The 25,604-nt window shown below is 45.9% G+C and overlaps 1 protein-coding gene across 2 annotated transcripts in view; it reads right to left on the bottom strand.

Moving 5' to 3' along the window:
• Positions 1-748: 748 nt before the first annotated feature.
• Positions 749-25,604, bottom strand: part of LOC147606710 (AMP deaminase-like) — a 40,669-nt gene continuing 15,813 nt past the window's right edge. For both annotated transcript variants that reach the window (XM_086792283.1, XM_086792284.1), the window contains exons 9-20: positions 25,459-25,526; positions 25,204-25,346; positions 24,628-24,689; positions 8,563-8,676; positions 2,654-2,794; positions 2,124-2,276; positions 1,974-2,027; positions 1,754-1,864; positions 1,466-1,639; positions 1,229-1,309; positions 1,039-1,137; positions 749-940 (exon numbers count right to left, since the gene is read on the bottom strand). In XM_086792283.1, the coding sequence (XP_086648409.1) occupies positions 872-940; positions 1,039-1,137; positions 1,229-1,309; positions 1,466-1,639; positions 1,754-1,864; positions 1,974-2,027; positions 2,124-2,276; positions 2,654-2,794; positions 8,563-8,676; positions 24,628-24,689; positions 25,204-25,346; positions 25,459-25,526 (1,269 nt within the window). In that variant the 3' untranslated portion in view covers positions 749-871. The remainder of the gene's footprint in view (positions 941-1,038; positions 1,138-1,228; positions 1,310-1,465; positions 1,640-1,753; positions 1,865-1,973; positions 2,028-2,123; positions 2,277-2,653; positions 2,795-8,562; positions 8,677-24,627; positions 24,690-25,203; positions 25,347-25,458; positions 25,527-25,604) is intronic.

The following is a 25,604-nucleotide window of genomic DNA, read 5'->3' as shown; positions in this document are numbered from 1 at the left end:
GAGTAGAGTCGGTTCGCTAGATCCACCGGTTGTGGGAAACTGACTCTCTCTCTCAAAAGTCTCCTGAATTTGGAGCTGGTGGGTGGGGCCAAGGGGGGTCTTAGAGGTCGAGGGTGCCAGACTCACTAGAGTGTAGTGGCTCGATCCAGGATGACTCCAGGGTGTGGGTGTGGCCTAGTAAAGGATGGTATAGCAAGAGAGAAAATTATATTAACATCTACGGAAGGCCAAAATGACGAAATACACAATACAAAGATTATGAAGGTCTTAAGCCAAATATTTGGTCCAGCAAGAGAAAAACTTCAAAAGTCCTACTAATCATAAAGCTATAATGCTAAGCATCAAACACATTCACCTAAACTCAAACATGGGTCTAATTTTTGGGTTTGGGTTTGGAGAAATCTTCAATAAGGGCTCTGCCCTCACGATAGACTACCCACTTTCTTTTTTTGCGAGCTCGTCAAACTTTAGCTGATTCTGAGGGCTTCTGGTTGAGTGCATTGCGGCCAATTCTTTTGATTGTTTGAGAATCTCAATCTTCTCATGTTTTGTGTGTGTGTGTGTGTGTGTGTGGGGGGGGGGGGGGGGGGGGGGGGGGGTGTTGGGGATTGGTTTTTAGTTTGGGAAGAGAGAGAGAGAAAGAGATTTAAACGAGGCGGTATCCACAGAGCTTGCAAGGAGCAAACATGTTTTGCTGCCAGTAGGCTCCTAATTCGTTGCCCAAGCAGCAGAAGAAAAGGCAAGGGGAGGAGAGAACTCACTCTATATTACTGTCAACTGTGTTTCAAAAAGATGGAAATAAAGCTTGACATATCAAAGTTAAGTGTTGCAACCATGAAGTGAAATCTCCACTGAACGTGGACGACTGGTCTCAAGGCTGTATCTCGTCTGAGGTTGGTGCCGATCCAAGATACACGTATTGTAACTCGTCCTTCAATACCTGTAACGAGCCGTGTTGCAAAATATTTATTATATTTGAGAGCCACCCCAAAGAAATCTAGCAGCAATCCTTCTTGATGGGCCTTCCAAAACCCTCACCTCATTTCGGAACTCCACACGTACATTGGGAACGTTTGTTTTGTGCACATCGTTTCCTTCCGGACCTTGCTTGTAGTAGTTGCTTCCAACCCAGTGTGACTGCAAGGCATTGCAAGAAATTTAGTGTCATTTTCTCTCTTGATTCCAATTTTTTATCAAACATGAAATTGTCTTGCACCAAACGCATCACCTTCAAGGCATGTGAAAAGCCTGATTGATACACGGAATTACGAGCGATTTCGCACAAGTCGCACGGACTCAGCTTCCACACCTGAGTGCAACGATGACCAGACATCCCAAATTTACAAGTAGATCACACACATAATGGGAGCTTTATAAGACCAAATGGGTGTTCACTACATAGCAAACTTGCTAGCTTATGAAGCCCAAATTATATGGCTGTGTACTTCATATCTAAAAAGACCACCTGAGCAGCAATGCTGTACTCCTCAACAAGGGGCTCTTTGGTTAGATGAATCTGGAGAGGATCGTCGGTTGAAAGCGAAACATTGAGGCCACGAGCAAAGAACATTGGAAAGGGATTTCGGTGGTAGTCAAGAAAGAGGGAATTGTTGCTTAATGGGGACATGCACAAGCCAATCTGTTGAGCACAATTATCAAAAACAATCTCAATGTCGATCCTGTGCTCTGAAAGTAATCAAAACACCAACCACCCACAGCAATAGTATCATAGAGTATGTGGAGGATGACCCACTTGAGCTAAGTAGTATAAGTATTGCAAACCAGGCGACTTGCGCAAGTTGTTTCCATGTGCTATATTGTGTGAGAGAAGGAAGGTGGCAGCCAAATGATCTTGGTCGCCAGCCTACATCAAAGAAGCCCAATGTGGCATCAGCTCTTATAACAACTTTCAAACACTCAGCAAGGAGAAAAGACTGGACACATGTGAAAATATCCTTAAAACCCCAACATACCTCACCAGAATGAGGGCGGAATTTAATGGTCGGCATTCCTTTGAAATCCCGAAGCTTTGCAGACAATGCAAAGGGTTAGCAATTACACAAGTACAATGAAGTCTTCAGGATGGGAAGATACTAGATAAAATAACCTCTAATACGCCATACCTTATTTAAGGTGTAAAGATTTGCATAAACATAGTAAGCATAGTAAGAGTACGCGGGGTTGAAAATGATATCCCAATTGAGAGGAGACGGCATATGCTTCGTAGGTCGTCTTTCTGGTTTGCTCTCGTCATCCACTATGTCAAAACCAACGACCTGTACAGCTTGCATTCTTTTAGATATAATTTTACAGCTCCACAATACCCAAGACTATGGCAAAAAACTTAAAAAGGTTGGTTCAAAAGCTTTATAGCTAACCCAATACAGATTCAAGTTCTTGGTAATGAAAATTTTGTTAAATATAAATGATCCACCACACGTTAAAATGCCCAGGTACTAGCTAGCTCATGTAATCAAAGCCCCCCTTATGTAGAGTATCCATGGTTGACCACCCCAAACGTCCAGCACTAGTATGTATGGCCAATATCCGCACAGAATCAAGACCATAAATTAAGTTATAAAATGTCTTATAATAAAACACTACATTTAAAATAGAACAATTGTAAATACAAGTTCGATAAGTCTGGCTATACCTGTTTGAGAAACACATGCAGCTGAGGATGAGATCCAGGATCAATGGTCACTTCAAACAAAGGAATAAAAATATTGTCCAGCATATTCTGAAATGAGTGAGCTATTCCCATTTCTTTGTATACATTATACAGCCGAGGGAGCTGCAAGAGAAAGTGATCAAATCCTCTCTCTCTCTCTCTCTCTCTCTCTCTCTCTCTCTCTCTCTTAGTATTTCCATGATGAGTTTTGTATCACCCAAGTGAGATAGCTATGTTTATGTTTTCTTTTCCATTCCATGATGAGATATGCCATGGACATTATTGTATCACTTTGGTCTTATAGGCCCATTGGGTCTTTAGTAGACGTTTAATATATCTTTCTTTCTTTTCTCTCGCGCGCTACACAGACTCACTGATCATAGAGTCAGGACCTCATGGGAGACATCCACCCTGGCCCCAGGCTACCATCACTCAGTTCTTCTCACCACGGGAGGACACCACACCGGCCATGGCACTACAGCGAGCCCGACGTCCCAAACTCCCTGGACCTCACCAGCAACATAGACATCAGAGCTCATACGGAGACCAAGGGAGGAGAGGATCTGCCGATTATGCCACACAGAGTTCGAGACAAAGGAGCATTACATATGTCGCTGCCCAGTATACTAAGAGATCCACGGGAAGTTTCACTGCCTGTTCCACGAGGGATTTGGCCCGCTCTCCAAGATCATTGACTTCCCGGACCAGTATTGCCTAGGGCTCTTCCTGCTCAGCTCTGTAGACACAGGGATACTTTCTTGAGAGAGCTTCGGCCCCAGCCAGCCTGACCCATCCCTCGCCAGCGAACCATCACCAGCTTCTTCGGAGGACACCCATACAGTGGATCCTGTGGACCCACCTCGCCCGAGTGGAGTTACCTCGGACCGGGCTTCCGCATTCCAGCGTGCCTGACACCCTTGGCCCCCTTCGTTTCAGTTTGATGAGGACCATCCGACCATGAGACTCTCCCATGTGAGAGGAACCGATTGATACGTGAGGATTTGATACAGCTATACACACGTCATACATGGATTGATCCTCCACAGCCTCTTCCTGTGAAGAGGTAGCACTACCACGATCATTTCTTACAGCTCACAGAGGATGGGTTTGTGCAGAGACCGGGGTACATGGATGTATATATCTCATGCCATGCGCACTACTATTGGGCAGCTTCGGGTATCTTCACACACTCTAGCGATAGAGGCAAGGAGAGCTACAGGAGCCCCGAGGGAGACACGTATCTGCAGATTGTGCCATATAGAGGTGGAGAGTCGAGACAGAGGAGCATTATGTTTGCCATTGCTGAGTATACTATGAGCTTCGGGGGAGATATCACTATCTCTTCACGGAGGGATTTGGTCCACTCAACAGAGTTATGCAGTTTCATGATCAAAGATGCTTGGGGGGATTTTTGATGGAGTTACGACGTCATAGAGAGCGGCTACTACAGCAGCTCCCACAACCGAGGGATACTACATCTCAGACACGGATCACTACCTTCTTCCAGCCACTCTGTGGTGGGACATCCTCCACAGCTCCTTCAGTCCAAACCCGGGTCACTCAGAGACGCACTATCTCTACATCTATAGTAGAGGGGAGTGACATCAGCCCAAGCGAGAGAGCTACGATCCAGGAGATGCCCCGTCCACCTGGCGCTCGCCCCCCAGGTCTCCACCAGACACAGAATGATGAGATCTTGAGGAGACATTGCAGAGAGGACAGACCCCAGATTGATCTAGCACAAATTGGGGGCCCTAACCCGATGTATGACATCCTACACCCAGTCATTGGCACCGGTTGGAGCTAGTTGCATTATTGGAAGTATTTACCCCCCCCCCTCTCTCCAACCCACCCTACAATAGTTAACCCGAGCCCTGTATGTGATTTATCTCCACATTATAGAGTACTTTGTACTTTTTATTCTTTTGTATCCATTTGATGTCCATTGAGACATGATGATGATGTATAGTTTTGTCTCATAGGCCATTTTTTGGCCTTTAGAAGACGTTAATAAAATCTTTCTTTCTCTCTCTCTCTCTCTCGAAGGGCTGGCTTTTTAACACCCTCATCACACCAACCTTGATGTATGGAGCAACCTTCTGGGGACCAGATTTATCCGATGGGATTGGCAACGAGCTGAGAGCCCCCAGGTCATGATGTTCCCCCGTATGATCCGCAACAAACCATCAGTCCCACACCAAATTATCCAGGCAGAGTTTATTGTAGCCCCAATGGTAGTGGATTCACGCTTCTAGACAGTCACATACCTCCATCACATGGGTCCCCATAGGTACCCGGGAGTCCTCAAGACAGCTAGCACTTGAGGGCCACTCTGGAGTATGGTATGCACTAGTTTTCATTTGGTTCTCAGTATATGGGCTCCGCATGGACTGCCTTCCCCCCCTTCAGTACAGTTTGGACTCCCCTTTCCTCCGGCTCTCTCACGAGAATACCAACCGGGTTATCCCGTTAGATCTTCTCAGCCTCTACACCCATTGCACATGGCACCTCTGGAGCTCCCCATGAAGATGCACTTCTACAGAGATCACTTTCTCACACTCACTGAGGATGGATTCATCTAGCAACCGGACTCCTTGATACATGTCCCATGCCATGCAAATTACGATTGGCCAAATACGGGTTTCATCCCACCACGTCAGAGTGGAGATAGGTAGAGCTGAGCGCATCTTCAGAGCCTGGAAGCTCATACAAAGACCCAGAGAGGAGAGGATCTGCCAATTATGCCACACAAAGGTTGAGACGGAGGAGCATAACATATGCCGCTGCCCAGTATACTACGAGATCCGCAGGAGGTTTCATAGTCTATTTCGTGAGGGATTTGGTCCACTCTCCAGGATCATTGACTTCCAGGACTAGCGTTGCCTAGGCCTCTTCCTGCTTGAGCTCCAATATATAGCTGTGTCATTCTCCACCAATGAGCTGACCGCAAGGAAGAGACCTGCCACAATAATAGCGCTTTTATACGACCTATGTGAGCTGTAATACCCACATTTGCATCAAATATGAAGGCATTCCTAGTTAACCAGATATGACACAAACCTGTCCATCTGAAAAAATGAAAGAAAACTGAATGTTCTGGGTTATCCGGCCCATTTGGAATCTTACCGAAAATCCAATCTTTAGTATCCGCCATAGGAACACTTTCCCTTGATATGGAATCTTAGACCACCAGCCCTGTAGGATTACTTCCTTCCACCATACCCTACTTTTCTTGATGTTCCACACCCTATTAGTCTTCTCAGTGATCCAGCGCTTATCTTCCACCATCATATGGTACACTTGATTTGTTGTACGCTTGACAATGTCCTGAGGCTTTCTAAATCCCCAATCTAACCAAGGTTGCTGATCCTCCAACTGAGGAATATCACCAAACGGTTTAAGGTCTACCCTCACCTTCTCCCATAACTGCACATATCTATGTGGAACCCGAAAATATTGACGGATTTTCCGAAAAGACAATAAGCGGCCTCTACATGGCAACAAAGCATCCATAATTCTCACTAGTCCCAATCGAGCCATTCTATTGAATTCTGGCCACTCAACACGTTTGTCTGGCCACTCCAGAAGTCGTGAAGTAGCCAACACCTCACCTGCCATAGAATTCAACTGCAACCATGGATTTGAAGGCTTCCATTAGCTGTGTGCCAACACCTCCTTCCATGAGATCATCAAATGAGAAAGGAGAGGTGAAGCCACCACTCGAACCTGTTGGGAACCATTCACTACATCCCACCATGTACCATCAATCTTGGTAATACCATGCACAAGTGTGACCTCCTCTATGAGGGCCTAAGCCATTACCACCCATGGCTCTTGAGATACACATATATCTTGCAATAAAGGCCATCTCCTAGCGACCATATGTAATTTGAAATCTAATAGGACTCCCCTCCACTCCTCTTCGGAGTAGTAACATGTTTCCAAGAAATCCACGTATGTCCTAGTTTATTTCTTGCTCTTTTCTATAGCATAAATCTAATTGGCTCTTGTATCTGATGCAAAGCTTTGCGTATCCATGGCAATAAAGGCAAGAAAATCCACGTATGCCCTAGTTTATTGCTTGCTCTTTTCCATAGCATAAATCTAATTGGCTCTTGTATCTGATGCAAAGCTTTGCCTATCATGGCAATAAAGGCAAGAAAAAAGATATCATGCTAATCATAATGGATCTCTCTCTCTCTCTCTCTCTCTCTCTCTCTCTCTCTCTCTCACACGGGCAGAGATTACCAGACTTATCAGGCAGGACTTGACTCAGCTGGACACTAGGAGGACATGGATACAGCCGACACACGAGCTTGGTATGAAGATGGCTATGGGACCACACATCAGAGGATGGCAGTCTCAAACTGCAACGGGACTTTATGGTCAGTCATTGGGGGATTCAGGTAGACTTTCACAAGACGGGACATCATCTTCTACACAGAGATGCGCCAAAGCCAAGAAAGGGGACTACCAATGTATCGGGATACCAATGGGAGTCATCTTACCCGGGGAAGACCGAACAGCAAGAATATGCAGGCTTCAAAACAGCCGATCACAAGATCATAAGGGGCTTATAGCTGGGCACCTCTCTTATGCAGGTGACACCCTGGCACCACTCCTAGCTCATATGTTTAATAGGGCCCTCTCAGAGGGCTTTCCCCCCACGTGGTCATCACACATTATTGCGCCTATCCATAAGGCGGGAGACACCATGGATCCTAATAACTACAGAACCATCATGATTGGCCATATCTTGGAAAAGCTCTATGGATCTCTACTTGAGTCTAGGCTCAGCACACTAGCAAAGAGAGGGATACAAGGCACTAGTGCGGGCACGATTCAAGAGGACCTTCTCCACACTAGATCACATATTCAGCCTTTGAGCTATCATCAAGCAGGCCAGGGCAGATGGCCGCCGACTTTACTACTGCTTTGTTGACTTCCGCAAAGCTTTTGATAATGTGCCTCAAGGCCGTCTCCTACAACGCTTACAGCATTTCAGGGTCCTGTCTGTCATGGTCTGGGCTATCATTGCCTTATATTAGTTATTGGCACGCGAGTCAGTCAGTGGAGACAGGAAGGGATGAGGGCATCTTCAAAGCCAAGCAGCTCATAAGGAGACCCATGAGGAGCTGATCTCCCAATTATGCCAAACAGAGGTTGAGACGGCGGAGCATTACATATGTCGTTGTCCAGTATACTACGAGATCCACGAGAGGTTCACTCTCTGTTCCATGTGGGCCAAAGATCATTGACTTCCGGACCAGTGTTGCCTATGACTCTGCGTATGGCTCTTCTTGCTCGACTTCTGCAAATACAAGGACAATTTCTTGAGAGAGCTTAGTGGTATACCATCTATTGGGAGGTGGATGCTCCTCTCATGTTGCATGTTCCTGGTATTCCATGATGAGAGTTCCATGGACAGTTTTGTATCACTCCAGTGAACAGAGTTTTGATTTGTTTCTATTTTATGCCATGGACATTATTGTATCACTTTGGTCTCATAGGCTCATTGGGTCTTTAGTAGACGCTTAATTTCTCTCTCTCTCCCAAGCACCACCAAGTGGCTCCCCCAAGAATGGTGGGGACACTGCTTACACACTGATGGGAGAGGATGACACATGATGAGTCCGAACACACGAGGTTTTTTCTGCTCACTCCATTGTTTACATAGGGCTTGTTGACTCCGTTCAGAGACATGACAAAAAGTAAAAACCTATTCAGAAACTTAAGGTACCTTGACGAGCCCACGATTAAAACATTAGGGAAAAATGACAAAAAGTTCAAACAAACGAAGCCCAAGAAAACTCTTTACACAAGAAGAAAATCAAGTTACAATATTACAAAATATCCTAGATACATCACGGCATAATCAAACAAGGGATCACCTGGATAAGCCACACAACATTCTCACTGTACAACTCATTGTTGACAAACCAGCTAGCCAGTTGATCCCACTCACTTTGTTTCCTCCCATATATTGAGATTCTGTATTCTGCCATCTACAGCCAAAAATGACAAAAATCAAGCACCATATAGACATCTAAAGCACCATACGGACATGATGTAATATTTTGGTCTGGTCATTTTGGGCCTTTCAGGACGTTAATACAACTTTCTTTCTTTCTTTCTCTCTCTCTCTCTCTCTTTCTTCTCTCTCGTTCTCTCATCCTCAAGTTTGCGGGGTTGGAGGCGAGGCAAGCATTCCTTACCAAAAGGCGGGTACTAAAAGGAGAAAAGACTTACCTCAAAGACGATCTCACACTAGCACAGGTGGCACACAAGAGGGAATGCATGCCACGCATATTGGATGCATGGAAGGCAGGGAAATGGACAGTGTACAGAGATGGGAGGGTGATCATCACCGAGCGACGTGCCCAATGACGGTGCGAGACCTATGAAGACCAAGCTAGAGATTGTGCGGTTTGGAACTGCAATGGCGCCTTGAGGACAGATGCAGGTCTGTTCGAGGAGACATTTAGAGGGAGAGACTTGGTCTTATACACAGAGACTCATCAGTGCCAGAGAGTCGGCTTCCAAAGGTGAGAGGATACGGATGGGAGTCTGTTCACCGCCCACACCCACGCATAGTAGGGGGTACCCGGGGGTCGGGAGGGGTGGCTTTATTATACAGGGAGGACCTTCAACATGTGATACAGGTGGTCGGACGGGATGAGGCCGCACGGTTTTTGTGGGTGAGGATCCAGACAGAGAGGGCCCGAGACATCTACCTTGCAGTGTGTTACTTTGCACCCTCCAATTCTAAATATGCCACCCATGGAGAGTCCCCATACCTGCCCCTTTATGGTGACATTATGAAGTTTTCCAGTCTAGGGGACATCCTCCTGGCTGGAGACTTCAATGCCCGCACCGCAGGTGCACAGGTGCCCTCCTTTGAGACAGATGATCACATGTACCACGAGATTGACACGATGGGTACAGATCTGGAGCGGACATCACAGGATACAGCAGCCCGCACAGACTATGGAGAGTATCTCTTAGCCCTCGACGGGGCTCATAGGCTAGCCATTTATAATGGCCTAGCTAGATGGCCTAGATCCAACTCCTTCACCTCCTACCCCTTCGGACATGGAGCTGGTACAGTGGACTACCTAATGGGATCCCTCTCTTTGATTCCACTCATTTCGGAGTTTACCATCTCTCCTCGCCCCATCGGTGTTGCAGCCGACCATGCATACCTGGCCTTCCTCACTCACATGCCAATACACCATGCAACCACCAAAAAGACCTCTTCCATCTATTCTGATCACGTCTACCGCATCCTCTCCAACCTCGACCCCCACATCCCACTTGATGAACTTACTACACACCTCTCAGCCACCCTCCATACGTCTGCTGCAGCTGCCTTCCCACACTCCAGAGCCACCCCTACATCATCAGGAGGGACTGTCCCACAGAATAGCTGGTACGTAGAGGAATGTCGTGATACCCGAGCCCGTATACATCCGAAGATGGCACTAGGATCCACCACTCACCAGCAGGCGTGAGTGATCTTTCGACGTCTCACACAGAGCCCATGCTAGAGACACGCTAGCCCCTTTACTGGTTCACATGTTCAAAAGGGCTTTATGTGAAGGATTCCCCGTCAGCTGGTCATCGAATACTATTGTACCTATCTTGAAAGCAAGTGACCCCATGGACCCCAACAACTATAGGACTATCATGATTGGTCACACCTTGGCCAAGATTTATGGTTCGATTTTGGAGCATGAGCTTAGTAGATGGTCCGAGGAGCAGAGACTCAGAGCACCGGGGCAGGCGGGCTTCAGGAGAGGGCACTCCACACTAGATCATATCTTTACACTACGGGGGATCATTGAGGAGGGGAGAGCTCACGGGCAATGGATATACTACTACTTTGTGGATTTCCGCAAAGCTTTTGACACTCCCCCACGGGCCAGACTGATCAAGAGACTGCAGGATATGGGAGTGCGAGCAGAGATGCTGTGGGGGATCATTACACTCTATGAGTCAGTCACAGGCAGAGTACGGGCTCCAGGAGGTGACTTAGAGATCATACACAGCACTATCAGGGTGAAGCAGGGCTGCCCCTTGTCTCCTACTCTATTTGGTCTATATATTGACGAGATCTCGGATTACATAGACAGACAGGGAGAACCAAGAGCACATTTGGCAAGAGTCTTGATACCGATCCTCTTGTATGCAAATGATATTGTTCTTATTTCTGATTCACTAGAGAGGCTGCAGAGGCATTTGGATGCATTACGGGCCTTTTGCGAGGACCGGGACCTTACTGTGAACCTTGGAAAAACCAAGGTCATGATCTTTAACACCTCCTCACAGTGGATAATTAGATCTGCAGTACAGTTTACATACAGTGGAGAGCCTGTGGAGTATGTCACCTCATATGTATACCTTGGGATCACTTTTGCTGGACCTCAGTTCTCGATGCGGAAGACGGCCGACGACTCACGAGGGGATATGCAGCCCTTGCCTCGCTAGAGAGGCAATGCTCACAGATACAGTTTCAGGAGCCAAGGACGAAGCTTTGGCTACTTGATACTCTAGTTACACCTGCACTACTATATGGTGCCCCCATCTGGGGTCCTAGCTTATACCACAGGAGGAGACGAAGGAGAGAGCCGGCCGAGACAGATACAGAGGAGGTACATGATGGGTGGAAGCCGATGGAGAGGCCCCTAGTGGCGATGATCTCACGCATGATTAGGAGTAAACCATCAGTGCCACATGAGATTGTGCGGGCAGAGATGGGCGCTGCACCGATAGTCACAGAGGCTCTATTCCAGACAGTGACATACTGGCATAAGCTATGGGAGCTTCCACTTGATAGATACCCCCGGCTAGCCCTGGAGTCCTCGAGACAGTTGACACTTGAGGGAGATACAGAGTGCTGGTATGCACATGTAGGCACTTGGTTTGGCATGCACAGTATGCAGATGGAGGCACTCTCCCCCTTCCAGTATAGCATAGAGGCCCCGTCATTTGCTCTCACCTGCCGCACAGAGCGGAACAGGGTCATCAGGAAAGACATTGTCAGACTGGATACTCATAGGACATGGAGTTTACCTAGTCGTCCACTAGGGACAAAGATGGCCTTCTACAGAGATCACCTCCTATGCCTGACAAAGGATGGGTTCATCATCCGTCCACGCTACATGGACATACACCTATCCTTTGGGGTGAGATGTGCGATTGGCCTTTGGGGTGAGATGTGCGATTGGCCAGATCCGCACCTTGTCCCACCACCTGAGAGTGGAGACTGCCACGTATGGGCCTAGGGCGGCCACACCAGAGGACAGGATATGGCAGCTCTGTCACACAGAGCCCGAGACAGAGGACCATTACATATGCCGATGCCCCGTGTACTATGAGATTCGGAGGAGGTTCCACAGCCTCTTCTGAGCTGGATTCAGACCATTTTCCAGGATCATGGACTTCCCGGATCAGAGATGCCTGGGACTTTTTCTAGAGCTTCGTAGACACAGGGAGTCCTTAGTGAGATCCAGATCAGTTGTACTTGCTCGAGGACCATCACAAAGAGCTCTCACTGACTTCTTCCATACCAGCACTCCGAGGGCCGATCCATCCATCATACCCAGACCAGAGGCTAGTGTAGGAGCTCGGCCGAGAGGTGTGACACTAAGTTATGCAAAGCTCGACGCCCCAGACCCCATGGCCCTCGCCCACGGCCACGCCACCATAGGAAGATCCGGGCCATCATCTCCCATCATCGCAGGACCTTCTCACGCCAGCTCAGTTTTACCACCTTGAGCACCATGTCACAGCGGCCCATGAGGGATGTATTAGGGTGGTATGAGAGCTCTCTACTCATGTACCTAGATCAAATTTTAAAGTTCTAGATTTTTGTTATCTTTCTTTATTACTATTTTGTACCCAGGATTATGCACCTCATGGATATGATGTAACGTTTTGGTCTCATAGGTCATTTTGGCCTTTTGAAGACGTTAATACAACTTTCTTTCTTTCTTTCTCTCTCTCTCTAGGGCCCTGTTCGAGCAAAAGAAGGTGCTCGACAAGGTTCTAAATCAGCATGAAAAACAACTAGAAGGCCTATGCAAGGAAATCCAAGGCAAAATTGACCAAATTACAGAGCTGGGAGCAAAGCTGAGTCGACAGGAGGTCATCATCTAGGCGCTTGAAGAGACCCACGTAACCCCGGAACCTGCCCCACTAATAGGGGAACTTAGGGCAGAGATGGAAACCCTGAAGGCCACATTGGCATCGAGATTGGTCATCATTGGTGCTTCTACAGCAGTGTGAAGTCATCCCTACTCTTAGTCTTCTGAAGGTCTTGCGTTTGGCTCATCTATAGTCTCAAACTCAGTCCTGCAGTCATTCTCTTCAAAAAAATAAAGGAAATACTCCTAGCAATAGGAGGGGTTGTTGGGGTAAAGGCATTATGCCCACCCTTATAGTGTGTACAAGCCCATAAGTTATAGTACATAGTACACTTAGTACTTTTAATGTACTAAGTGCACTATGTGTACTAGTGCAATATACATGTGTGATAGGGGAGTCACACACTCATTCCAATGAGTTGACTTATCCCCACAATTCTATCTCTCTCTCTCCCTTCTTCTCTGCGTGTATGTCTCCCACATGAAACCCTAATTAACTCTCCCATTCAACTGGTATCAGAGCTAGGGAGTGGTAGGGTTTCTACATCGAAAGTCAGCTAGGGTTTGTGCAGTGTGCAGTGACTGTGTCTCCCTGCGTTGAACAAGTCGCAGGCAGGTGGGCCTTAAGCAGGTAAGCGAAGGCTTGCTACCCTCAAGGAAGCGTAGCAGCATCTGTAATCGATTCAGTGTGCAAGGAAGCGTAACTGCTCGACTCTCCAGCAACTGCTTTGCTGCACGACTCTCTACGCTGGTGGAGCTTCGCTCGAGCTGCTGGTGAAAAGCGGAGGCCTTTAGGTGGACTCCGTGGGGAAGCGTGTAGCGCTACTAGGCGGAGGCGGCGAAGAGCTTTCAAGCTTTGGGCGGATACGCGCACGCAGGCTGGCGGGCGGCGCTCAGCTCGTCACGTGTAGCGCTCGTAACAAAGGGCACGCTTACGTGTCCCCGTGGAGCTCCCGCCGCCTACACGGAGCCCCTTCGGACCCGACGCCTTCTGCGCCCGTGGAGTACATGTCGCCCACGAGGAGAGCTACGACGCCTTTGGTGCTGCGTTCCATCGTCGCCGACCAACTCGCCTCAGCTTCCCTTGTACCCAGCGTAGATATGGCGTGCGCCTGCCCCTTGTCCTATGGCAAAAACAGTCTCGCCTCCACAGTAGTACCGGCCTGGTAACATCGCTTCTTCATTGCTCGACGGGCAGCGCAAATCGACACTAAGAACAGCAGCAGCATCATCACCCCCTTTTCCTGCAACCAAAAAAAAAAAATCAGAAATTACGAGATACATGCTTCAATTCTTTTTTTGGGATTTGCAATTGGGCAGGTACAATTATCAATTGAGCAGGTACAGGTGCCAAATTGCTCAAATTTTGAGCAAAATTGGCAAAATTGGGTGACATTGGTCACATTCAGGATCAATTTGCAGGAAATTGGATGTCAAAATTTGGGGCTTTTGATGTAACTTTGCAATTGGGCATTCATACATGCTGTATGATGTGAGCAATCTCACATTCGGGCCAAAATTGCAGGAAATTGCAATGCAGATCAAAGGGCTTTTGTGCCGATTGGATTGATTTGCATGCAGGCACTCGCATTTGATGCTTTGGGCAATGTGTTGATGCCTGTCAAGCACTCAATGTGCCTGTAAATCAAGGGGCTTTTATGTACTGGATGTATATGTGGCCAGGGGGAAGCATTATGAAGACTCTGAATGCCTTCATGTGCGTTAATGTACCATGTATGATCAGAAATTGATCTTAAATCAAGGGGCTTTTCAAGATTTTATGCTTGTTGAGCTTGGCAAAGCAGCAGGCAAGACTTTTATGCTTTGAATCCTCAGAAATCCACTTGCAGTCAAGGGGCTTTTGCTCAATTTCAGTCCGGGACTGTTGTATGCAGTGGTGGGGACTGTAAAAGTCTGATTTTCACTCATTTGGACAACTAGGAGAGCATTTATTGCTATTGTACCTGCTGGTACAAATTTGGTACAGCTTTGTACAAGTTTTGGCATGGCTGCACATTGATTTGAGTGAGCAAAAATCTCATTTTTAGCTGCTGTACTTGCCGGTACAGATTTGGTACATCATTGGTGAGCACTTGGTACTGTTGTACAGTACTTTGGAAGGGCAACAGAGCACATTTAAGGTGCTGTCCTAAATCTGTAGCAACCAGATTTTGGTGATTTCATCACATACAGTGGGAGTAGAGTTGCATTTGTGCTTCCGCAGTGGGAGATAAACTTTGGGAGAACAACTGTGAGCACTTTGTGTGCTTTTGGTGCAGTGTTTGCACATCTTGCAGGGAGTCAGGCATTGACTGTATCACAGGTTGCATGTTGGTATGGCAACCACAGGTGAGAGCTCTTCATTGCTTCACATCAAGAAGCTTGAAGGCTCACATAACTATGATATTTGGCAAACCCAATGCTATAATGTGTTGCTCCAGAAGAAGCAGCACAAGCCTATCAAAGAAAGGGGTGTAATGCCCGCTTCTCTTACTGCTGAAGAGTGGGAAGATATGGATGAGCTAGCAAGATCCACCATCATGTTGTCTGTGTCAGACACTTTACTTTTCAGCATTCGTGAAGAGAAGACAGCTTGGGGAATGTGGCAAAGATTGCAGGACTTGTATGCCCAGCAAAGTGCCTCAAGCAAAGTGTATTGGTTGAAGAAACTCATAGGTCTTCAGATGAAGGAAGGGGCGTCTATGGCAGCCCATCTAAATGAGTTTAATGGTATTGTCAGCCAAGTTATAAATCAAAAGTGGGCAATGGACGATGAGTTCAAAGCCACCTTTCTCTTATGCACTTTGCCAGAGAGTTCGGACACATTCAGGACAGCCACTAGCAATTCAAATGCTATGCTGTCATATGCAGATGTGGAGGGTGCTCTTCTTCAAGAAGAGATGAACAGGAAGAACAATTCTGTTGGAAAGTCCAATGCAATGAATGCACGTGGGAGATCCCAACAAAGGGGTGAAAGCCAAGAACGGGGAAGGAGCAAGTCCCGCTCCAAAAAGGATTTGGAATGCCATTATTGTGGCAAGAAGGGACACATCAAAAAGCAATGCTACAAATGGAAAAATGATCAAAAGGAAAAGGGAAAAGGCAAAGATAAAGACAAAGATGAAGCCAAAGATGTAAAGCAAAAGGGCAAAAGTGAAGTCAAGATTGAAGAAGTCAATGTGTCACATGCAGGTGACAGTGAGGATGAGGTCCTATTCACGTCTTCACTTGATGCCCATTCACTTCTTAAAGGAGATGGTCATGGTATGCACTCATGGATCATTGATTCAGGTGCCTCCTTTCATGTCACAGGTTGCAGAGACTTGTTTGTCAGGTATACTGTTGGCAATGAAGGAGTAGTTTATTTGGGTGACAACCATGCATGCAAGATTCTTGGCAGAGGTGATGTGAGGCTTGTGTTTTCAGATGGCTCACAGCTTATGCTCCATGATGTCAGGCATGTGCCTGAGATCAAGAAGAACCTGCTTTCTACTGGACAACTTGATGATGCTGATTATGTTACCACATTTGGTCATGGAAAGTGGAAGATCATTAAGGGCTCACTGGTTGTTGCCAGAGGCTCTAAGGTAGACACTCTTTACTTCATGCATGCAGGTGTTTGTCACCATGCTAATGTAAATGCAACCGAGCTGCCGGAAATCTCTATGTGGCATAGCCGGTTGGGACACATGAGTGTCAAAGGAATGGAGCAATTGTCTCGTTTGGGTTACTTGCCTTCTCTAAAGTTTTCAAGTTTTCAGTTTTGTGAGCATTGTATATATGGTAGGCAACTCCAGTGCCCCCACAAGAAAGCTCTTGGACAGAAAGATGCTCAGTTAGAGCTTGTGCATACAGATGTATGTGAGATGCCTCAGCTTTCTTTGGGAGGGGCAAAATATTTTGTGTCATTTATTGATGATGCCACACGCAAGGTGTGGGTTTATCCTCTTCGTTTGAAGAGTGATACATTCTCAGTGTTTCAGAAGTTTGTTGCTCATGTTGAGAATCAAACTGGCAAAACACTGAAGGCTTTGCGTTCCAACAATGGTGGAGAGTATATGTCCAAACAGTTTCAGGACTTTTGTGATGCTAAAGGCATCAAGATGGAGCTCTCTACTCCTTATGATCCTCCACAAAACGGGACAGCAGAGAGGATGAACAGGACCATTCAGGAGAAGGTCCGTTCTATGTTGTCACATGCTGCATTACCTCATGGTTTTTGGGCTGAAGCTGTTATGACAGCCGTTCATCTTATAAACAGGTCACCTAACACGAGGCTTGGTGGGAAAGTGCCAGAAGAAGTATGGACAAGGAAGCCTCCGTCCTACAAGCACTTGAGAGTGTTTGGTTGCGTTGCGTACGTGCACATACGCAGGGAAATGCGCACCAAACTTAATCCTAAGTCTCACAAATGCATATTCCTAGGATATGGTGACAGAGGTGAAATGGGGTATAGACTTTGGGATCCCCTGAATAGAAAGATTATACGCAGCAATGATGTCATTTTTTATGAAACATGCATGTATAAGGAGCCTGCAAGGCAACAAGAGCCTGGCAGAGTCATCTTTGATAATGATGGACATCATGGACAACAACCAAGGGCTGTAAATCAGCCATTACAGCAGCAAAACCAGCCCTTAAATGGTGCTGAAAATGGTCCAAATGGACAGCCAGAGATGGCAGAAGATATCCCTATGGATATACCACAGTTAGAGGAGATACCGGGCATGATTTTTCAACCTTATGGCATGGAACAGGAGCCACCAATAGGTGATATGCAAGCTGGACAGCAACCTGCAAATGATGGTCATTGGGTACGGAGGTCCACAAGACCCTCCAGAGCCCCTGACAAGTTTGTTCCAGGGGTTGACTACTTGATGCTCACTGACTGTGGGGAGCCCTCATGTTATAAGGAGGCTTTACAGAGGGCAGACAAGGCTCTTTGGGAGCGTGCCATGAAGTCAGAGATGGATTCTCTGCACAAAAATGGAACATGGAAGTTGGTGCATTTGCCTGCAGGCAAGAAGGTTTTGCCATGCAAGTGGGTTTACAGGCTCAAAGTTGCACCTGATGCAAAGCCAAGATACAAAGCCAAGTTAGTGGCTAAGGGCTTCAAGCAGGAATATGGTGTGGACTTTGATGAGATCTTCTCTCCAGTGGTCAAAATGACCACACTTAGAGCTGTATTAGCTTTGGTTGCTCATGATGATCTGGATTTGATTCAGATGGATGTGAAGACTGCTTTTCTTCACGGTGATCTCCATGAGGAGATATATATGCAACAGCCAGAGGGTTATGCAGTAAATGGAAAGAAGAAGCTTGTATGCAAGCTGAAAAAGAGTCTTTATGGGCTCAAACAGGCACCAAGGGAATGGTATCATAAATTTGATACATTCATGAAATCCCAAGATTTCAGGAGAAGTGACATAGATCACTGCTTATACACCAAGAAAGCTTTGGATGACAGTCTATTGATCCTCATCTTATATGTTGATGATATGTTGATTGCCGGGAAATCTTGTAAAGAGATGGATGCCTTGAAGAAAAGGCTGCATCAAACCTTTGATATGAAGGATTTGGGTGATGCAAATCACATTTTGGGTATGCGGATACTTCGGGACAGAGATCAGCATGTGTTGTATTTGTCTCAGAAGGAATACATTGGCAAAGTTTTGCAGAGGTTCAATATGGACGGGGGGAAGAAGACTAGTACTCCTTTGCCTCCATATGTGAAACTCAGTGCTATGGACAGTCCACAGTCAGATAGTGGCAGGGCTGATATGGCCAAGATTCCGTATGCTTCAGCTTGTGGCAGTCTCATGTATGCCATGGTTGCTACTAGGCCGGACATTGCATTTGCAGTGGGAGTGGTTAGTAGATACATGGCCAACCCTGGCAAGAAGCATTGGGAAGCAGTGAAAGGTGTCATGAGATACCTGAAGGGCACATAGGATATGTGCATTTGCTTTGGCAAACAGGATGCATTAGTGCATGGTTACACGGATTCGGATTATGCCGGTCATCCAGATAACCGGAAGTCTACTACCGGTTATGTATTTACATTCACAGGAGGTGCTGTGTCATGGATATCCAGGATGCAGAAGTGCACTGCCTTATCTACTACAGAGGCCGAGTATATTGCAGCCACAGAGGCTTGCAAGGAGGCATTATGGCTATCTCGGTTAGTGGTTGATTTGGGTTATACAGGGGATATTCCATTGTTGCATTGTGACAGTCAGAGTGCCATCCAATTGGCAAAGAACCCTGTCTTTCATGCAAAGACGAAGCATGTGGATGTGAAGTATCACTTCATCAGAGAGGTGATAGAGAACAAGCAAATTCAGCTTGTTAAGATTCATACGGATGACAACCCGGCTGATCTGTTGACAAAGAGTTTGCCTCCAGAGCGATTTGCTCATTGCAGACACTTGATGGGCATTGGATGAGGCCAATTTCAGCCTTGATATGGCCTTGTATATTCATGTACATGCTGATTTTTCTTTTCCTTTACTTAAGGGCACTTTGCCTTTAAGTGGGAGGTTGTTGGAGTAAAGGCATTATGCCCACCCTTATAGTGTGTACAAGCCCATAAGTTATAGTACATAGTACACTTAGTACTTTTAATGTACTAAGTGCACTATGTGTACTAGTGCAATATACATGTGTGATAGGGGAGTCACACACTCATTCCAATGAGTTGACTTATCCCCACAATTCTCTCTCTCTCTCTCTCCCTTCTTCTCTGTGTGTATGTCTCCCACATGAAACCCTAATTAACTCTCCCATTCAGCCTTCAGTGGGTAATTGGGACCCAATACTATGTACAGATCTCTATCTCTCTCTATCTCTATCTCTTAAAGTTTGAAGTGAAAGTGGATTGCTAAAGACTCACGAAACTCAGGATACAGAAGACGGTGTGAGACTTTGTGTGACAAGATTCTTTCATCTATGCGTAATTCTGCTGCATGTTACAATTTAGGATGTGGGTGTGGTGCAAAAGCAAGAAACAACACAATGTTCCACTCTAATCGACAAAGGCCAAGTACAAAGCTGAATGTTTTGCATTATGTGAGGCATTATGGCTGAGAAGGATTCTTCACGATGTGGGTGTGGTGCAAAAGCAACCTACAACGTTGTAATATGACAACTACAGTTACATGGCCATTGCTCTGAATCCCATGTTTCATGCTCACGTGAATCACATAGAGATTTAATATAACTTTGTACATGAGTCATCATGTTCAGGGAGGTCTACCGTCTAGACAACCCAATGACAAAGAATTGTGCAAGCATCTTCATAAACGCTCTTAGCAAGGATCAAATGGAGCAACATCTTCACTAACTCGGCATTGGATCACAGAGGTAGTTCCCCTTCGGATGAACATTGAGAGGGGGTGTTGTGAATATCAATGCTCCATCCTCATATCATATTGTCCAACCATTGGCTAGCTCATGTTTGTACGGCCTCTATTATAAAGAGTAGCCATGGTTGAGCAACCCGAGCGCTTGGCATCCTCGTATTCACATGGGATGGTGGCCTAGGGAGATGGTTTAGAGAAGGTTTAGAGCCAAATAGACTACATGTAGTGAACCGTTATCCCGTAACGGTTCACACATGGAGTAGGTAAGACTTTACTCTTTGGATACCCGATCGTGACATTGTGGGGCTCAACCGGGGCTTAAGATGAGCCCGGATGGCTGTGGGAGATAGGAAAGCTGCGTAGCAATTTCTAGTTCATCTTTATGGACCGAGTCTACACCGTAAACGATGGCACGCACTACGACCATGAACCTACGCAGTCATGTCATGTCTGCCTCACGTATACAAGCCTATATAGATACACAGCCAGCCCCTTCTCTACAGAGTTCCATCAGTCATCACTGTGAGTTTACACCCTAGCTTCTACTCGCATACAGCTGCCGTCTTGGCAATTCTAGTTCAGCCATCGAAGCTTCCTTCACAGAAGCACATGGGTGTGAGGCTTTGCCATCTATTGTGTCAGTTCAGTACTTCTCTATCTTTGTTATTGTGTGTAATTTGAGTTTAAAAGTTTTGTGCTATGAAAAATTCTGCTCCTTGTGAGTGTTGTCTTGTATACATCACATGTTGTATCCTCTTACAAAACAATATGCCTCCACTGGGGTTTTTTTTTTTTTTCAGAAAGAGACTTCTATTAAGTATGAGAAAAGCATACAACAATCACAGCTATAAGCCGGAAGAGAATAGAATCACCCCAATATGTAAGGTGATTTCAACCACTGAGAAGCATCATGATGCCATGTAAGACCTGTGGTACTAGAGGAAAAGAAGATGCCATGGTCCCATTCCCGCATAAATATCACACGCTTTGCCTGCGCAGAACGAGAGGGCCCCTGAATGCGAGCCCAAGTAGCCATAAGAGTGTGGATGATATCACTCCATATAGTACTAATGCACTGAGACCCAAAAATCTGGACACCCTCAGTGCATCTAGCTCTCCACATCTACCATGCTATAATACTGGCAATAATCTCCCAGCTGGTGTCAATCCTCTGTCTAGGGGATGTACAATCAGAGTGAGGAACATCCTGCATTAAACCATGCTGGGCAATACCTCTACAAATGAAAAAAACAGAATCTGTACCACTGCCCTCATAAAAAAGTTGCGGACCGGACCGGGAGAGCCAAGCAACTGCCCCCCAAGTCACATGCATGGCTCGGCCACTCAATTTGCCCATAAGTTGGGCTACAGGACCCCAAATCTGTTGTGCAATGCTGCACCCCCATAGACAATGTTGTACAGACTCAGAATCTGCCGCACATCTAGGACAGGAAGGTGCTACACCGAAAACTGATCTCCACTGATTGGTGGGGAGACCACCATGTAAGAATAACCAAAAGAAATGAGAGATCTGGCTCCTTCTGTATGAGTGCCAAAGTCTATGCCAATATCTGCGCTGTATCACTGGAGAAATATCATAGCTCTCCCAATGAGGCCTGAGAGTAGGGATCCTATGTATCTGTCGAGTGAGGAGAAGCCTGGCATTCCGAACAGTGAAATTGAAAAAAAGAAGGCTTTTCAAAGGATCGAAGGCATCAATCCACTCCCACTCTCCTGGATCCCACTGAAGATATCTAATAGGACTGCCACCATATAGCCACAAACACCAAGAGCCATAAGTCACTATATGAGGAGAAGGAACCAGTGCTTCCCCGAGCGACCAACAATCCTCGCTGGACTAAGCCTAGTGTTTGGTATGATCTCCTCCATACTACATCTCCTCAATCTCCCACCAGGCATGATAGAATACATGAGGAAATCTGTATCCTCCTCGCCTGGCAAAGCAATGACCTGCAGTGGTATGAACTCGTTCCACATAATAGGTTGTCGATCAGCCTCGTCCAAAGACCTAGGAAGCCTTTGTCGCAAAAAATATCTCATGCTTCTTCATGCTCTGACAATGGCTGCAATAAGAGGGGAAGATGGTGCCCTAATATCAACCTCTGTGAACAAAAAACGTGTTGGGCATCCAGTCTCTCCCGACCCTAGGTGGAAATCTGAGACAAGAAAAAATCCTTCCAAGCTCAGTGCCTGGTAGGAAACCTCTGACCACAAGTTTGCAAAGCAACGCCCTGCATTGAACATCCGGATCGATAATATTCAAGCCCCCTCTCTTTTGGGCTGAATAACTATGAGCCAAGCAACCCTGCACGAGTGTCTGAGGTGCCATCCAAGCCCGACCAGAGAAAATTGCGGATCAATCTCCGCAATTGGCCAATGCACGCACGAGAGAAGCACCAACAAGAAGCAATAAACCAAGCTGAGGCAAGCAAAACCTGATTAGCCACCAAAGCTCTGGAGGCTAAATCTAATCTCCTGGAGCTCCAATGGAGGAGCTTCTTCCGGATACTCATAAGTACCGGAGCAAACTGCTGTGCAGGAGAAATATCAATCCCAAATTGATATTTCTGTTGATCCAAGTAAAACCAAGAAATATCAATCCCAAATTGCCTTCAAAAACAGGGCTGTGTCATCAGCTAACTCAGAGTCAACCAACTCCTCATGACTACGAAGAGGCAACCTCAATCCAGAAATACCAACAGTGGAGCGGAGAAAGATACTCATGGCCTCTGCAACTATGATATATAATAAAGGGACTAATGGGCAGCCCTGTCGTACTGAGCGAGAAATCTGAAACTGCTCTCCTCTATCACCGCAAGCAAGAACTCTACTGTGGGCATCACGATACATGCATGAAACTCCCTTGATCCATCTCTGAGAGAAGCCCATATGACTAAGAGTACCCTCAAGAAAGTCCCAATCCACTCTATCATAGGCCTTCTCAAAATCCAAGAGCAGAATGGCTAAGGGCTGATTGCTCGCTTTAGCCCATTCGACGGCCTCCCAAAATGAGAAAATGTTATCAAAGATGCTCCTGCCGTGTAAGAATCCATTCTAGGTATCATGAATAACATCCTGCAAAATTGGTTGCAATCTGATGCTCACTGCCTTAGCAAGAATCTTATAGGCAATCCCAAGTAAGGTGATAGGTCTCCACTGGCCAATCAATGTCTTATCTCCGCTCTTAGAAATAAGATAAATAAGCCCCTCAATGAGAGAAGAAGGCATAGAACCTGTGTCCCACATCTCCTGCAAAGCCGATGTTATCTCAGCCCCAATCTCATCCCAAAAAGTAGTGAAAAAAATAGGGGAGAGGCCATCCTCCCCTGTACACTTACCATGAGGTAAGGCATGAAGAGCATGACTAAACTCCTGCATAGAAAAAGGGGCATCCAGAGCGGCACACATCTCCTCGGTGATCAAATGAGGCAATGCATTCCAAACCTTCCTCTGTGCCCTGTGTCTCAGATAAGAATGCAGCTCAGCACTAAGAAGCTGGCAATAGAAATTGGTGGCAATCTGTCTAACCATGAGAGGATCTGAGTGAAGAGTGCCATGTGAATCCTGCAACTGTCTGACACTATCTCTGGCATGAGATGGGCCGTGAGAAGCAAAGAAATGTTTGTCACATCTGCCACCCATCTGTGTCCAAAAGGATTCCTGGGCATGGAAACGATACTCCGTGCGCTGCTCAAGAGAGTGATGAAGTTCTGCTCTAATAGTACATAAAGAATCTGCAACCCATTGAGCATGAGGATGTTTCTCGTGCTCTTTCTGCAAGGCAGCCAATCTACGTCTAATAGCCCTTTCTAAGTCCAAGGCCTCTTGCCTCTTAGTCAGGGCACATGTGTGATAAAAGTCACTAATATCACAGAGAGCAAAGGCCAGGCTTTGAGAGGCCTGTAAGAAGTCATGAGATCTCCAAATATCAAGCATACGACCCGATAGTTCTGCATCTGAAAACAAATGATCAGGGCTACGTACATGGGGTGCTGATCCATGGCAATTCGGATCTCTAATACATAAAACCACTGGGCAATGATCCGCCGATTTGGAGGTGCCTGTAGCAATCAAAGTATGTCCACCTCTGTCAAGCACCCAATCATCCACATAAAATCTGTCTAACCGTGCATAGACACATCCTACATCTCTTCTCCTGTTAGACCATGAATAAAGAAGAGTGGATGGACTCCTCAAAATGTCATCCTCATGCCAACAATCTCTACCATGAATGGAGAGTATAAACCTCTCCCAAGACACTCTTTCAAGAGGATGCACCAAGCCCTCATGTCCACCTCTTTTATCCGTTGCCTCCACTAGGTTTGAAAGTCAAAAACAAGACAATTTAATAACAAAAGACACATGCATGTAACAATTAATATCAATGTTTACAAAAATTTGCTAAAGAAATTGGAAGAATGGAAAGTGCCTGATATTTGCTTTGTGCAAGATCTTGAAAAACTTGTTTTGTTACTTCTGCTAAGTACCGCCCTACAAGATGCAGCCAAAAAATAAATAATGTTTTTGCATGTTAAACACCAGATGCCCAAAACTTCAGCCTACATTGTAAAACATAGTCCATGGAACGGAAACGGAAACAGAAACAGAATCAGAAACGGAAAGCCAGGTAAATGGCCTCAAACTAGGAAACAGAAATGGCAGATCTTAACATCATATTCTACAAATGAAAAGTAAAGTTCAGAAATGAGGAAAAAATTTGAGAGAAATAGAAGAGTCATCTCAAGTAGATCATGATTTGGAGGAGATGGTGAGGAACTTTGAAGAAAATTGGTGGGGGGTATCTTGGAAAGAATTCAGGAAACGAGAAAAATGGGAAATGAGAAAGGAAAGGGACTGGGACTAGGATGGCAAAATGGTGACTTGAGAGGAACAGCATTTACACGTTTGTGGCTAGGGAACCATCTTTTCCTGTTACTGTGTTGTATCATGGCAACACCTAAAGTGTTTAGTTTTGATATATATATCTATAAGTTGAGCTGCCTACCTTGGATCAAATTATCTTGCTTCAAGAAGATTTCTCTCAGCCTGCTTTGCCCACATGGATTGTACTTCAAGTTGAACTTGTCGAAACGGTGGAATGTATTCTTATCAGCATGAACATCTAATAAATCTACATTCAGGTCATACCTGATAATCAAACAAAACCATAAAAGTAAAAAGAGGTGTTAGAAATATAAGGGTAAAGCAAAGAAACAAAACAAAAATATTTTTATAAACATACTCATCATGCTCCTCTCACCCAGTTAAATCTAGACTCTCAAAAACCTCCTTGAGGGTCAAATACTTGCCATCTCGGAAAATTACAACCTGGAACACAAACAACAGCGAATTTACATTCGTACGTGTTCCGAGCTAAACAATACAGTTAGTAAATGGAGATACACA

The sequence above is a fragment of the Cibotium barometz genome, chromosome 57 (assembly GCF_041138505.1).
Source record: "Cibotium barometz isolate CiBa-2024 chromosome 57, ASM4113850v1, whole genome shotgun sequence".
NCBI classification, from domain to species: domain Eukaryota; kingdom Viridiplantae; phylum Streptophyta; class Polypodiopsida; order Cyatheales; family Cibotiaceae; genus Cibotium; species Cibotium barometz.
Note: the sequence above shows the minus strand (reverse complement) of the source record. Positions and strands in the feature narration are given on the sequence as shown.